The sequence below is a fragment of the Gavialis gangeticus genome, unplaced genomic scaffold, assembly GCF_001723915.1.
Source record: "Gavialis gangeticus isolate Ggan-Ray unplaced genomic scaffold, GavGan_comp1, whole genome shotgun sequence".
In the NCBI taxonomy this organism is placed as follows: Eukaryota; Metazoa; Chordata; order Crocodylia; family Gavialidae; genus Gavialis; species Gavialis gangeticus.
Window position 1 is genome coordinate 91489837 of NW_017729034.1, and position 14821 is coordinate 91504657.

The window sequence follows — 14821 nt, forward strand, 5'->3', positions numbered from 1 at the left end:
GCCCCCCCCCCCATGCCTATTAACAACTTCAGTTAACCAGTGAAACTTTATATGGAATGCGGCCCTACGAATACATAAAGGATGTAGGCAGACATAACACTTAAAGTGCTTCAAATGACTCTGAAAATGGTGAATGCCCTCCAAAAATAACCCTGAAGAAAACAAAAAAAACTCTTTATAAGAGCTTCAAAATGAAGCGCTTCCTGTTTCATGTGCATGCTTTCTGCACCTGCCCGTACCCAATGGAGAGAGTGTGGGGAGAGTGAAGCAGACTGTCAGTATGCTCTCCTGTGTGCCTCATCTCTGCTATCTCAGAGAGGTGTCCCATCCCCCCAGAACTGGAAGACTGGAGGCCTCATGCTCTCCACACCTGTCACAGTTCCAGCAGGACGGTGCTCTGGGACATAGACGACTGGTGCCGCATTAGTCGGGGTGGGGGGCACATGCCCCCCCAACAACTAGTCAGTGATCAGGGGGAGGGGGTCCCCCCGTGGCTGATCACACCAACCGGGGGGGTTCCCTCGCAGCTGATCGCGTTAACCGGGGGGGGAGGGGTGTCCTCCTGCAGCTGATCACACTGGCCAGGAAGCGGCTATGGCACTCCCAGAACCAGCCACAGCACTCCCACTCCTCAGCCCATGCTCACGGGGGGGGGGCACCAGTGCTCCCACCTGCCCCCCCGCCCATCACCTGAATGAGGAATGTGGCCTGTCAGAGGGTGCACCAGTGGTCTCAGGGGATGCACATGCACCCCATGCACCTGGTATGGGTCATCACTGCTCTGGGAGAACAGAGAACATGGGAGAAATCTCACTGGCAGTCAGCTCCATTCACTGTTACTGAGCACCCCATACACAACTCTCCTGTCCCACCTCCCCAGGTTCCTAGAAATTGCTGCATCCTGTGGCTCAGCTCTGTAGCCTCTGCTGTCCTAAGGGCTGCTGTGCCTGCAACTCAGCTCTACCCCAACACCACTGGTGCTTAATAGACAATATAATATATGTCTGCATTCCTGCAGACAAGAATTTCTCAATTCAGATCAGAGAGGTGCAATTTTGCCCTTTGGCTTTGGGGAGGATTTTTCCTTCCTAATGCCAGAGATAAAGCCTCAAACCATTTACAAATCTTTACTTACAGACCAGTCATCCAAGTGTTTTCCTTCTATTTGCTCTTGACAGCAGAAACAGACTGTTACCAAGAAAAGCAGAATAGATAGTGCTAAAGTAAATGAATTTATTGTCATTGTTATACTCTATATCCCATTGCCTTTTATGGAAGTCTGTTAATACCATCAGTGACACATTTCTCTACATGTTGTAACAGTTCTAACAATTATCGACAATTTGGTGGCTGCATAATACTATATAGGCACATATATCGCATCGTAGCAGAGCACCCAATGTGCCTGCTACTTAAAAGGGTAGAAGCAGCCTGGCCAGGCTATTCAGAAAGCCAGGCAGGTACACAGGTACAGGTTCCCAAGGCAACTGCCTAATAAGGTAATTGGCCTTCACCTGAAGATGGTCAGCTGACTGGGAGGAGGCAGGGCCCTGGGGAACATATAAGCCTAGGATGGGAGCTAGCAGTCTCTCGCTAGCAACTGCCAAGGAAAATAGGCCATGGAATGGGATGGGCCACCCAGGCCATGGCCCAACCAACTTTTAGTATGTTAATTTATATAACCCACAAATGCGCAATTGTCATTCTGGTCAAAACTGTGTAGCTATTTTTTTAGCTGCATAGCTAGCTAAATAGCAAGCTGTATTTCCACTTTGTTTGTGCCTGATGTGACATTTCCGACCGACACATGCCATTATGTAAATTGCCCCTATGCATGTTCCAGCTAATGTCACAAAAATATATTCAGGACATCAGAAAAAAAATAAAAGCGTAAAGTAAGAAATCGGTGGTGGGAGCTGGAGGGGAGGGGGGAGGCGGGGATTGGTTGGTTGGTTTGGCCCCCACAACAAAAAAGGAGTTCCATGGCCCCTGCCAAGGAAGGAAGCCTCCCCCCCAGAGAGCTACCTGAGACAAGGTGCTACCTACTCCTGCCTACAAGAAAGTGAGGATTCAGGGACATAAGGTATCCAGGGCTAAGGGACATGCCATCTTCAAGGTGGAAGTTTTACCTTCTTTTAAAGAGACAGGACACAGTCTATCTTAGTGGTGTTATGGTATAGCCCAGAGGCTTGTATTTATGTTATTGTTTAGTCCAATGGTTTGTGGTTGAGGCTGTAGGGGAGATGGAGACCTCATTAGTGCCCTGAGTGGGAACACAGCTGCAGAAGGGCAGAGTGAGCCCAGAGAGCTGGAGAGGTTCAGGTAAGAGAGCATGGAGAGTCCAGCATCAGAGGGACTCCAAAGTGATTGAAATATAACATCTGCAAGGCTTGGGATATGCTAATGGGAGGTCAGAAGCATAGATCAAAACTAGATACCAGCATATAGGAAAGAGGCAGCCTCTCACCAAAACTAAATCATATTTATTCAGTCAAAGTTGTAGCAGGAAAGACAGGTGGGCAGGCTGCCCAAACAGGTGAGGAGGCCATGGGAAAGGCCACCCTTAGAGCATACACCTGTCACACTCATGCTGTTTGTACCTTTTTCTAGTGAACAACAAAGCCAGGAAACTCTCTTATAAAGGCTCCATCAGTTATTCTCAACCCTTTTAGACTCAAGGCACCCTTTAGAAAATGCTACTTTTCGTACCTTTTTTTGAGAAAGACCACATTGAGTCAGAGATGTTTTTGACACTATGGATTACTGAAATTTCTAGGTTTATCTTGTGAATCATGCATAGCCGTTGGCCCATCTAACAATGCTAAAATTGTGGGGCACTCTGTGGCACCCTTAAAAGGATTTTGTGGCACTCCAGGATTCAACAACACCCTGGCTAAGAATCACTGGCCTGTCCAGCCAACAGTTAAAATACTGAGTTCAACCCCAAACTGACTATTGCTGCTCAAATTGCCTTGTCTCAGAATCTTGGGACCATTAGATGTCATTTATACCTATTTTTACTAGTGTGACTTCAGTGGAGTAACAGTACACCAAGGCAAGATGAGAATCAAGCCCAGATAAATTTAATTCTATTAGTTTCCTTTTATGTACAATATATTTCTTATTCACATGATGAAACCTAAGACATAATGTATCTTTCGCATAATTTTATGGGACTTTATTAAATAAGTTCTACTGACAACACTGAAGCATATGAAAGCTATATCAGCATGGTACTGCAATATAAGGGCAGGCATATAATTCAGCTATTGGAAAGATGGAGAAAATAGATTAAGAAAAGAGGGAGGTAGGAGAAGGATGGAGAACTAGCTCAAGGAAATAATATTTTAAAACAAAACTTTAGTCTCCTGAAGCTCATCCACTTGGAAGCACAGGAGAGATATAGCCAAACTGTGGTAAAAGCAGACCTTTATCCCGGAAATGGCATTAGAAGAGCAAACATAGATTGCACTAATTAATGCAGAAAGTATGTTTAGGGTTAGGGCCAAATATGCTAAAAAGAAACTCCATGGACAAATTCTGCTCTACTACAGCAGTGTGACTCTGGAGCACCAAATCAGTTCAGTTTTTTCCAATTTAACTGAAGTAACCAGGAGCAGAATCCAGCCCTTAATCTTCATTATTGTGGGGAAAAAAAATGCTCTTGCTTTATAGAAACAAAGCTTGAGAAACTGGGGGATAAGAATCAATGGAGCTTTTGCAATGGTGTCAAACTCACTTGGGACCCCAGGCCATATCTAGAACAAGGGACTCCTTGGGCACATCCAAACGAGCCCGAACATATGCTCCATATGCGAGCCCACACATCTGGAATATGGGACTCCTTGGGCATGTCCAAACAAGACTTATGCAAATACGCAGCACGGGAAAAGTTGTTTTTGTTCCCAGCGTGCCTCTTGCAGCATCTCAAACTGCTTTGAGACACTGCAAGAGGCATGCTGGGAACAAAACAAACTTTCTCTGCTCCGCATATTTGCAGTGCAGGCTCAAAATATGATACCTGGAAATCCAGGTATCAGAAATAAAACCCAAGGAATAAAAGTGGGACAGGGCACGGTCCAGGACCACGCCCTGAGGCAACCAGAGGCTGGGGTCCTCCAAAGAGATGCTCTGGTAGCCAACCAAAGCGTCTCTTTAGCTGCTTCTTGCCAGGTGTTTCAACACACTGCCTCCACGTGTGGGGCAGCCTGGAGCGGTGCAGCTTGCAGCTTGATGGGACCAGGCTCCGGTCTCAGGTAAGTAAGGGACTTTGGGGTGAAGGGAACTGGAGCAGGGTGCTGTGTGGGTGCGGGGGAGGCTGCTCAGGAGGGGTGGGTCTCCCGCTTACCCCCCCCATTGCTCATAGCCCCCCCCAAACACACCCACAGCAGCAGCAGCCATCGGGGCATGCGGGGCCTTCCTGGCACACCACCCCCTGTGCTGCGGAGCATCACGTCATAGCTTGGCCGCCTGACACCCAGCACAGCCTGTGCCACATCCTGCAGACCCAGCTTGGCATGAAGGCATGGGCCTTCAGGCAGCTCTGGGTCACTCAGGCTGTCACCCAGAAGCCAGCGTCACTCACAAGGACTGTGTGTCACACCAGGCCAGACCAGTTCCATGGAGGCAGGACCTGGCCCAACACAACACGTGATCCCTGAGGGCAGCACTGGCCCCTGGGTGACAGCCAAAGTGGCCTATTGGGTCCGAAGCTGCAAGGCCCCATGCCAGGCCGGGCCCACACAATGTGGCACAAGGAGCACCAGATGCCAGGCAGCCTGGGCCACACAGTACTGCCCCATGCCACGGGGGAGGCTGTGCCAGGAGGGCCCCGAGCACCCCAGTGGTTGCTGCTGCTGCTGCAGGGGGGGAGGGGCTGTGGGCCATGTGGTGGGGGGGCCATGTGCCTTGTTGGGGGCATGTGTGGGGTGTGGGGGAGGCATGTGTGCCCTGTGGGGGGAATTCTTGATAAGTAAATTATTATTTTTTCATTGTTCTTATTTCTTAGTAGTGTCTAGAGGCTTCTGAAATTGTATCCCCATTGGGCTAGCAGAAAACACTCTTTGTCTAAGAGTTTACAACCAGATAGGAAAAGGACGTATTATTACTGTCCCCATTTTACAGATGGGGAAAAAAGCAGAGAGAGATAATTGACTAAGAAGGACTAGGTCATCACTAGGAACTGAATAGGAGTGTATCTCCTGATCCAAGTCCAGAGTTTCAGCTGCAAGACCACTTTTCCTCTCAGCTGACTCATGCTTATAACCATTCTCTTTTTATAATTTGGCAAAGTTCATTACTTGATGGACACCCAGGCTAGGGACAGAAATTATACATAAACCAGTATAAGTGATCAGAAACTGGTTCAAACCTGTAACACAACAGAAGTTCAGTGCACATAAACCACTTTCAAAATGGCCAAAAACAGCTTAAGATAAAACTGGATGGATGTAGTATCAGACTTAACTGATTTAAGTTAAATTGGTTTATTGAACTTCTTTCCCAGATACCTTTCAAATTCAAGTTAACTCACAGCATCCCAGGATGCTTTGCACCTCCCCTGCAACGCCCCCCTCCCCACAGGGTGGGCAGACTAGCCTTGGCTCAAGCTGTTTGGCCAAGCCAGGCAGAGAGGCATGCTCTAGTGCCCCCCAGCTTCTGGCCTGGGCCACTACAGTCATGTGGCTGCATTTTTGGAATCAAAAGTAAATGTCTGATCACTTGCTTATCAATTCAATCTATACAGCTTAGACCAGGGGTGGGCAATATGAGGCCTGCAGGCTGGATGCAGCCTGCCAGGCCATTCTGTCCGGCCCATGGGGTCCCTAAATATTAATTTTCTAAATTTTTTATCTGCCTCTGGCTGCCTGTCATGCGGACCTCAATGGCTTGCCAAAACTCAGTAAGCGGCCCTCCGCCCAAAATAATTGCCCATCCCTGGCTTAGACTAACCTGCAAAGACTGAATGGATTCAGCCTCTGGCTTTTTGACTGCCTGTACTTAGTCCTGGTGCTGCAGAGTAGTTTATACAAGGTCCCAGAACCCCATGAGACAGCCAGTACCTTGGTCATTCTCTAGTCTTTTGTTTGATAGAGAGGAAAAGATCGAAATTAACACTACAGGTCTCTGAAAAAACTGCAGCATTACTTAAAGTGCCTTTTACCAGTGATATTTTTTTTATAATCTTCCTGGTCTAAGCAATTATTTTTCCCTTTACAACATGGTAAATGATACCCAAGATTCAATGTGTTGTCAATGTGCTTTAATATTTGCGTGATTTTTATTTTCTGGCTGTTTTATTTTCATATGGTTACAAAAGCTTGTTACAGGTATAACTGTAATACAGGGAGATTTTTTTTTAACATTCAGTTGAATTTATTACTTTGCTGAGTTTCAAATAATGACCATGATAGCACTGCTTTAATGAAAGAACGTGTCATTTTTGAGGAAAAGTAGTCCAAAGACTTTGTACAATTCCCAGCTTTACCATTGCCTTCTTGTGTGATCTGAGCCAGTCACTTAATCTTTCTGGGGCACAATTCTCCACAAAACAGAAATTATCATTAGAATGGAGTGGTTTGTGTTTTTTTTCATTAAGAAGTGGATTTGCCACCAAAAAAATGGAGTCTTGAGAGAGGGACTCAAAAAAACGTGAATTTGGTTAAATTTGGCAAATGCTTTAGGTAAGGGGTAGCCTACCTGCAGCACAGGTGACACAAGTGGTACAGGCAGCCTCTATGTGTGGTATGCAGCAGATCTGGGAGGGGAAAGGTAGCACAGTGGCAGATAAGGCAGGGAGCAGAAAGCGGAGCAGCAAATTGGGTAGGGAGCACAGGAAAGGAAAAAGAGTAACAGAAGCTACCCAGGCATATGCTGGGAGGAGCAGTCAGCTAGATCTAACTGCTTGCACAGGTTCTTAACCTGTATTCAGGACCTCCACCTAACACAAGAGGTAAGGTGTCCTACCAGGGGCAACACCTTGCTCAACTTGGTGTTGGCCACAGGGCATGACCTGGTGGGGGACCTGCGGATTCAAGGCAACTTAGGGGACAGCAATCACCAAATGATTAAATTCACTATCCAGCATTATACCCAGCAGGACACGGGTGCTAAACTTTAAAAAAGCTGACTTTGATAGACTCGAGATTGGTTAGCAGGGTGCTAGGAACTAAGAACTTAGATGTGTTGACGGTCCAGGATGGGTGGACATTCCTCAAGGAAACCATTCTTTGGGCTCAGAGTGAGTCAACCCCATGGCAGAGGAAAGGGGGCAAGGGGGCCAGGAAGCCACTTTGGCTAACCAGAGGCATCCAGGATACCTGAAGGGCAAAAAGAGGCATACAGGAAGTGGAAGCAGAGGGTAGCGAGCAAAGAGGAGTATACTTCTTTGGCCTGCACCTGCAGGGAGTCAGTCAGGAAGGCCAAGGCAGCTCTAGAACTCAGGCTAGCGTCAGGGATTAAGGACAATAAAAAGTCCTTCTTTAGGTACATTGGGAGCAAAAAGAAGATGCATAGGACCCATACAGGACAGGTGGGGCGCCTAGTGACGGATAGCAGGGACAAGGCAGAGCTCTCCAATGCGTTTTTTCCTCTGTCTTCTTAAATGGGAATCTAGACAAACCCTCAGCATACATCACAGACACCAACAAAGGGAACATCAGCTGACCAATGGTCAGTGCCGATACGGTAAAAAGACTCTTGGAGGGACTGGACATATTCAAATCACCAGGACCAGAGGGACCCCACTCATGGGTAATGAAGGAATTAGCAGGGGTCATAGCTGATCCACTGGCAAGGATATATGAGCACTCATGGTGCTTGGGTCAGGTTCCAGAGGATTGGAAGAGGGCTAACGTTGTCCCAATCTTTAAGAAGGGGAGGAAGGAGGACCTGGGGAACTATAGACCAGTCAGCCATACCTCTATCCCTGGGAAAATTCTAGAAAAAATTATCAAGGAGCACATCTGTGGGAGCCCACTGGCTAGTGTGATGTGGAGGGGTAACATGGGTTTTTAGCAGGCAGGTCCTGCCTGACTAACCTAGTTTCCTTTTATGACAAGGCCACCAATTGTTTAAATGCAGGAGTCAAGGTGGATGTAACCTATCTGGACTTCAAGAAGGCCTTTGACAAGGTATCCCATACCATCCTTATTAATAAACTGAGGAGATTTGGCTTGGATGATTACACAGTAGACTGGGTAGCAAATTGGCTCAAGGGTTGCACTCAGAGGGTGGTAGTGGACGGGTCGGTGTCAACCTGGAAAGATGTGTGCAGTGGAGTCCCTCAGGGCTTAGTTCTGGGGCCGATGCTGTTCAACATCTTCATCAGTGATCTGGACAAGGGGGTGGGAAGCACCCTGTCCAAATTTGCAAACAACACAAAATTATGGGGTGCAGCTAACACCCTGGAGAGGAGAAACCAGATCCAGGCCAACCTAAACAGGATGGGGAAGTGGGCAGAGAGCAACAGGATGCAATTCAATAAGGATAAGTGCAAGGTGCTGCATCTAGGGAGGAAGAACTGCTATCATACCTGCAGGCTGGGGGGCGACCTTCTCAGCTCCGCTGAGGCAGAAAAAGATCTTGGAGTCACTGTTGACTCCAAAATGAACATGAGTCGCCAGTGTGATGAAGCAGTTGGCAGAGCCAACCGCACCTTGTCATGCATCTGTAGGTGCTTCACAACCAGGTCCAGGGAAGTGATTCTCCCTCTCTATGCGGCACTGGTCAGGCTGTAGCTGGAGTACTGTGTCCAGTTCTGGATGCCGCAGATCAAGCAGGATGCGGACAATCTAGAGAGGGTCCAAAGAAGAGCCACTCGTCTGATTAGAAGCCTTTAGGGAAGGCCCTACGAGGAAGGCTAAGGGACCTAAACCTCTTCAGCCTCTCCAAAAGAAGGCTGAGAGGGGACCTTGTGGCAGCGTACAAATTCATAAGGGGAGAGCAACATGAAGTAGGTGATGATCTGTTCACCAGGGCACCCCCGGCACAACAAGGAACAAAGGCCATAAGCTACTAGAGAGAAGGTTAAAGCTGGACATTAGGAAAAAGTTCTTCACGGTCAGGGTTGCCAGAATCTGAAATGGGCTCCCAAGGGAGGTGGTGCTCGCCCCATCCTTGGGGGTCGTCAGGAATAGACTGGACAGGCACCTGGCTGGGATCACATGACCCCAGGGTTGGTGTTTCTTTTCTTGCCTGCCAGGGGTAGGGGGTCGGACTAGATAGCCCACTGAGGTCCCTTTCGACACCATGAATCGATGAATCTGTAAGAAGACTAGAGTGGCACTTGGGGAGGGTCCCAGACTAAGTTGTGGTAAAAACACCAAAAAGGTTGGCCCCCACTACTATAGGTGAAAAAAATATGGAAAGTTGAAACATTGCATTTGGACCTTTTCTAAATGAAATGTTTCATTTGAGAAATGTCAAAATGTTTTGCTTTGACATTTTCTAAACTAACTTTTGGACTCTTGAGTGAATTTTAACAACCCTTGTAGTAGCAGGACATTGACAGCCCTTGTTACCCTGCTTTATCTGTAGCAGGTTCGAGTGCTTTTGATGGTTTAGTGGAAAGTGCTTTGTAGTTGTGTGACAGGATTGTGTAGTTTTAGGAATAAGTTAGATAAGGATATATCTCAAACAAGCTGGATAGGGATGGCACTAGATGGCCTCCTGAGGTCCCTTCCAGCCCTCTATGATTCTGTGACTTTCTTTTCAAAATGGCCTGATTGACCCCCATTATAAGAAAACAGGTTAAATCAAATCGAATCACAACACATTATTTCAGGTCAAATAAAATGTTTTAGGACTTTTTTCCTAATTTCACCACATTCATTGTCTTGTAAAATAGGGGGTAAAGGTACTTCCTTTGGTTGAAGAGTGTTCATTTAAATGCAAGACTTTGTTTTCCTCATTTTTTTCAAGGTTACTGTGTAATCTGATCTATGTATTTATAGTCATACGTGTTGTTCGGATATATGAAATATAGACAGGGCTCCAAAGAGAAATGCAACCCTGTAATCCTTCAGTGATAACCCTCACACTAATCAAATGCATTATGTTTTTCAAATTGGTTGTGTTATACATTTAAATGATCACGTTCTCTACCTTTTTAACAACAGGAGGAAACAATCCAACAGGCACGGGAGGAAGATGAGAAGAGAAAAGAGATAACTAATCATTTCCAGGGCACACTGAGTGAAATCCAGTCTCAGATTGAACAGCAAAGTGAGAGGAATATGAAACTATGTCAAGAGAACACAGAGTTGGCAGAGAAACTGAAATGCATCATTGATCAATATGAACTCAGAGAGGAGGTGAGAACAATACGAATGCCTTCCAAACAGACAATAGGTAGGGAGAGACAGACTTTGAAGTGTATAAGAGTCAATCTTATTGCCCTCCTGTCCTCCCAACTCATTAACAATTTTGTTTTCATGGAGGCTTTTGTGCAGTGGATCATATGCGTAGCACAGTAAAGATTTAAGAATATGCTCCAACTTAACAAAGACTTTAGAGGAGGCAGGTAAAGTCCCTCTTTCTACAGATTAATAAAAATGTAAACGTGGGCATTTTGAATAGATTCTACTTGGCAGGCACAGCCTTTTTGATAGATATTATCTTCTCAGTAAATATCACAGCTGATCATAACATTTCAATGCATTCAACAATTCAAGAAGTGTTTTCAAACCTTCCTGATTTTTCTTGAATGAAATGTATGTGCTTTGGATGGTCTTTAGTAGTGGGCCAAAAAAGTAAAGGGATATTGTCAGGATTTTTAATCCTGTAATTATGTGAAAGTGGCATGGTTTACTCTGGGGTACAAGAGTCAGAAGGTTCATTCTTGGCATTTCTTTTGGAGATGCTGTTATGTATACAAATATTTTAAGGCTGAAAGGAACTATTAGATCATCTAGTCTGACCGACCTCCTGTGTATAGGGGTTAAATAAATTCACCCAGTGCTTCTTGCTGTGTTAGGAGGTTGAGCTGGAGCACATAGATTTGGGGGGAGAAAAAAATAATGATCAATGAAGATTTGACCCTGCAAGGTACCAAGAAGTGTGGTCAGGAGATCAGACATGGGTATCCAGTTAAGCACACAAGCTCTTACTTAACTTTGCATCTGTTAAATAAAAACAGTGCCATTGACTTGAGTAGGACAGCACACATGCTTGAAGATTAGCACATGTCTACATACTGCGCTGAACGAGGGTAGATGCTCTGTACTCAAAGTCCTTGATTTTGCATGGAACTCTGTGATGGTAAATACTTTGCAGCTACATAAATTGTTCCAGGCAAGATATGGGCCTAAAGTGCCTGTTTTCTTTATGGGCTCAGTTAGCTATGAGACTTGTTTCCCAAATCCTGTCTCAGTCAAAAAAATCTTCACCAGTTAACTGTGTGTCACTTATGTTTATGTTTTGGTGAATGGTTATTTGAGCTCTAGCTGGCCTCTTTGATCATACTGATGATATAGATAGATATTATATATTTTAATGCCCAGTTCTGAAAAGGGCACACAAGCATTTTTAGGTGCACTGGTTTTGCTTCCAGCATAAATTCTGACACAACTTGTTCTTACAAGTATTACAGTTTCCTGGGAGCATTGTGGTTTGAGAGTTGCAGTACATTTAGTTTTATTCTTGTCCCAGAAGACAGTCATACATGTTTGAGCATGAGGGTATATATGCATCAGTAAATCTGCACATTCAGCAGGGTTTGTTTTCTTGCAGCACCTTGACAAAATATTCAAGCACAGAGAGCTTCAACAGAAACTGGTAGATGCCAAGTTGGAGCAGTCACAGGAAATGATGAAGGAGGCAGAGGAGCGACATCAGAGAGAAAAGGAATATGTATGTATCTGTGTCATCTGTCTGATGGCCTGTCTGTCTTCTATCTAGCAATAGCCTAACCCCTAAATCACCCCTTACTGCCACTTCACCTCTCATCTTGGTGGCACTCCTGGTCTGAGTTCTGAAACAATGGCAGAACAGTGTGAAGAAGTCTTTCATTGCTACTCTGTCCTAAGTTGAGAGGAAAGCAGTCTCCCGGACTATCAGACTGGCACCTTTCATTAGCACTAAACAGTTTTTAAGCAAACCATAACATATAATTACATATAAAGGGCAAAGCTGTGCTGTTACTTAGTAAGAATCCCTCTGATATCCCATATTCTCTCTCTTCAAAAGAAAGGAATATAATAAAACACTACACTTTGTCAGGAGAACAAAGTCATATGGTCATACAGTCACACTGAAATAACAAACTCACCTCAGGGGACTGATGGCCTTTCACAGGGGTGGGCAGAAGCTAAAAGCAGTGCAAAAGTGATGCAGTCAATTCAGGAAGGATGAGAATGAGTCACTTCGCACCAGCCCTTCAGCTGATTCTAAAGGAGTGTTGATGAGATATGAAGGAAGCTGTGCTTATCCTCTACTCTCCCCACATTGTCTGGGAAATGAATAGTCTTGACATGTAACCTGGAAGATGGCAATAGCAAAGCAAAATATGGGCAAAAACTAGGAACTTAAAACATGCTTAACAGGGATAAACAGTACAAATAAACAGACATGCATGGAGACTGAGTTGCTGTAGCATGTTGCTACATCGATATAGCGTCACATGTACACACACCCAGATTTACCCACTAGTAGGAATTTAGGAAGGGCTAGGATTTAGTTCTCTGGTTTGAGAGCTGCATGAAATGCTAGGTTCACAACTGGATCAAAACCAAGGAAAATATTTATATAAGCCATTTTATAGATTCATAGATGTTAGGGTCAGAAGGGACCTCAGTGGATCATTGAGTCCAACTCCCTGCCCATGGCAGGAAAAAGTGCTGGGGTCATGTGACCCCAGCCAGTTGCTTGTCCAGTCTCTTCTTGAAGACCCCCAAGGTATGGGAGAGCACCACCTCCCTGGGAAACCCATTCCAGATTCTGGCAACCCTTACTGTGAAGAAGTTCTTTCTGGTGTCCAACATAAATCTGCTCTCTATGAGTTTGTGGCTGTTGTTCCTAGTTATTCCAAGGAGTGCCCTGGTAAACAGAGCATCTCCTATTCCCTGCTGCCCCTCCAGTGAACTTGTATACTGTCACAAGATCTCCCCTCTTGCGGAGGCTGAAAAGGTCCAGGACCCTTAGCATTTCCTGATAGGGCCTTCCCTACAGGCCTCTAACCATATGAGTGGCCCTCCTCTGGACCCTCTCAAGGTTGTCCACATCCCTCTTGAATTGTGGCACCCAGAATTGGACACAGTTCTCCAGCTGTGACCTGACTAGTGCTGCATAGAGGGGAAGGATTACCTCCCTGGACCTGTTTGTGATGCACCTACTAATGCATGACAATGTGTGGTTAGCTCTGCTAATTACTTTGTCACACTGACAACCCATATTCATCTTTTAGACTCAAGGCATCCTCCGTTAGACTGGAGGCACCCCGCTGGAAAATGGCAGCTCTTAATTTTCACTAATTTCTTGACTACAGAAAAATAATAAAGCAATTCTTCTGTTGCAAAGAATTCAATTCTGAGTTCTGCACAGCTCTGTTCATAGTAAACATCCTGACTGTGAGTATGTTATCCTATTACATTGCACCCATCCCTTTAATATATGCGCAAATAAGGCAGGTGAGATTGAGAGTCTCCCTCATACTTGTACAGATTTAAATATTCAGTGGCCATATCTACAGGAGATGCTGACTTCACAGTAGCCCACAACTACTGCGCAATAGTGTTGCATGGCAAAAAGCATGATGCGACACTACTGTGGAGTAGTCTCGGACTACTGCAAAGTCAGGGTCACGAAAAAGCCATTTGGCGGCATTACTGTGAAGTAACTGGTTACTCGGCAGTCATTTACTACTTGTTTATAGTACTTGTTTTTAGTGCTGCGAAGTTAGCATCTTGTGTAGACGCAGCCAGTATGTACAAAAAACAGGGATTGCCCAGGCCCACCCCATCAGTAACATGGAACTAATCAAAATCTGGCAAAGAAGATTTATATTCTTGCCTGGGCACACAATGTGAAGTATCATACCATTCCAGGGACAATGAGAGTAATTATACACTGGAATAATTATATACCGAAGTCTTTGGGAACTTTGCCATTGATTCCAAACAGTTGAAGATTTCGTCCATTTAGCAAAAAAAAAAAAGGTGAAAGGCAGCATCAAGACAAATTCCAGGTTTTGTTGAGCAGTGTGCAAAAATTAACCTATAAGGCCTTGCGTCCATCACCTCTCTGCCTCCCTATGATGTTTGGCTCTGATGACCCTACACCAGGGGTGGGAAAAATGCAGCCATTCTATCCAGCCCGTGGGACCCCTAAAAAAATTAGAAAATTAATATATCTCTGCCCCGACTGCCTGTCATGCAGCCCTCAATGGCTTGCCAAAACTCAGTAAGTGGCTCTCCACCCAAAATGATTGCCCGCCCCTGCCCTACACAGTATTCAAATGAAGACCAACCACTCAGCTGGAGCAGTAGCAAGTACTGCCACTTGGGGTTGCAAGCAGTAAGGAATTCAGGAACTTATGAAGGAGGCTGAAGAGGATCAACCAGTAATCAGTGTGCGCCAGAAGTACAGCCCCTAGAAGTGGTGGTCCTCTCAGAAGGTAGCTGACCACATGGGGCTGCCATTGCTGTCTTTGGCTGGCTCTGTCTAGCATATAGTTACCTAGGGTACATTGAGACATTGCTGTTATTTCCATTTTTTACAAAGCAGTTGTAATTAACATCCTTCCAAATTGTACAGGGTGGGGATATTTTCTTTGCAGTGCTGCTCTGGGTGACTAACACCGCTGAGATAACAGGCTTGAGAACCA

At 45.5% G+C, this 14821-nt stretch overlaps 1 protein-coding gene across 1 annotated transcript in view; it reads left to right on the forward strand.

Moving 5' to 3' along the window:
* The window catches only part of TXLNB (taxilin beta), an 87572-nt gene that overhangs the window by 55597 nt on the left and 17154 nt on the right, over window positions 1-14821 (forward strand). Inside the window, exons 5-6 of the mRNA XM_019527655.1 lie at window positions 10119-10313; window positions 11731-11850. Of these exons, the coding sequence (XP_019383200.1) occupies window positions 10119-10313; window positions 11731-11850 (315 nt within the window). The remainder of the gene's footprint in view (window positions 1-10118; window positions 10314-11730; window positions 11851-14821) is intronic.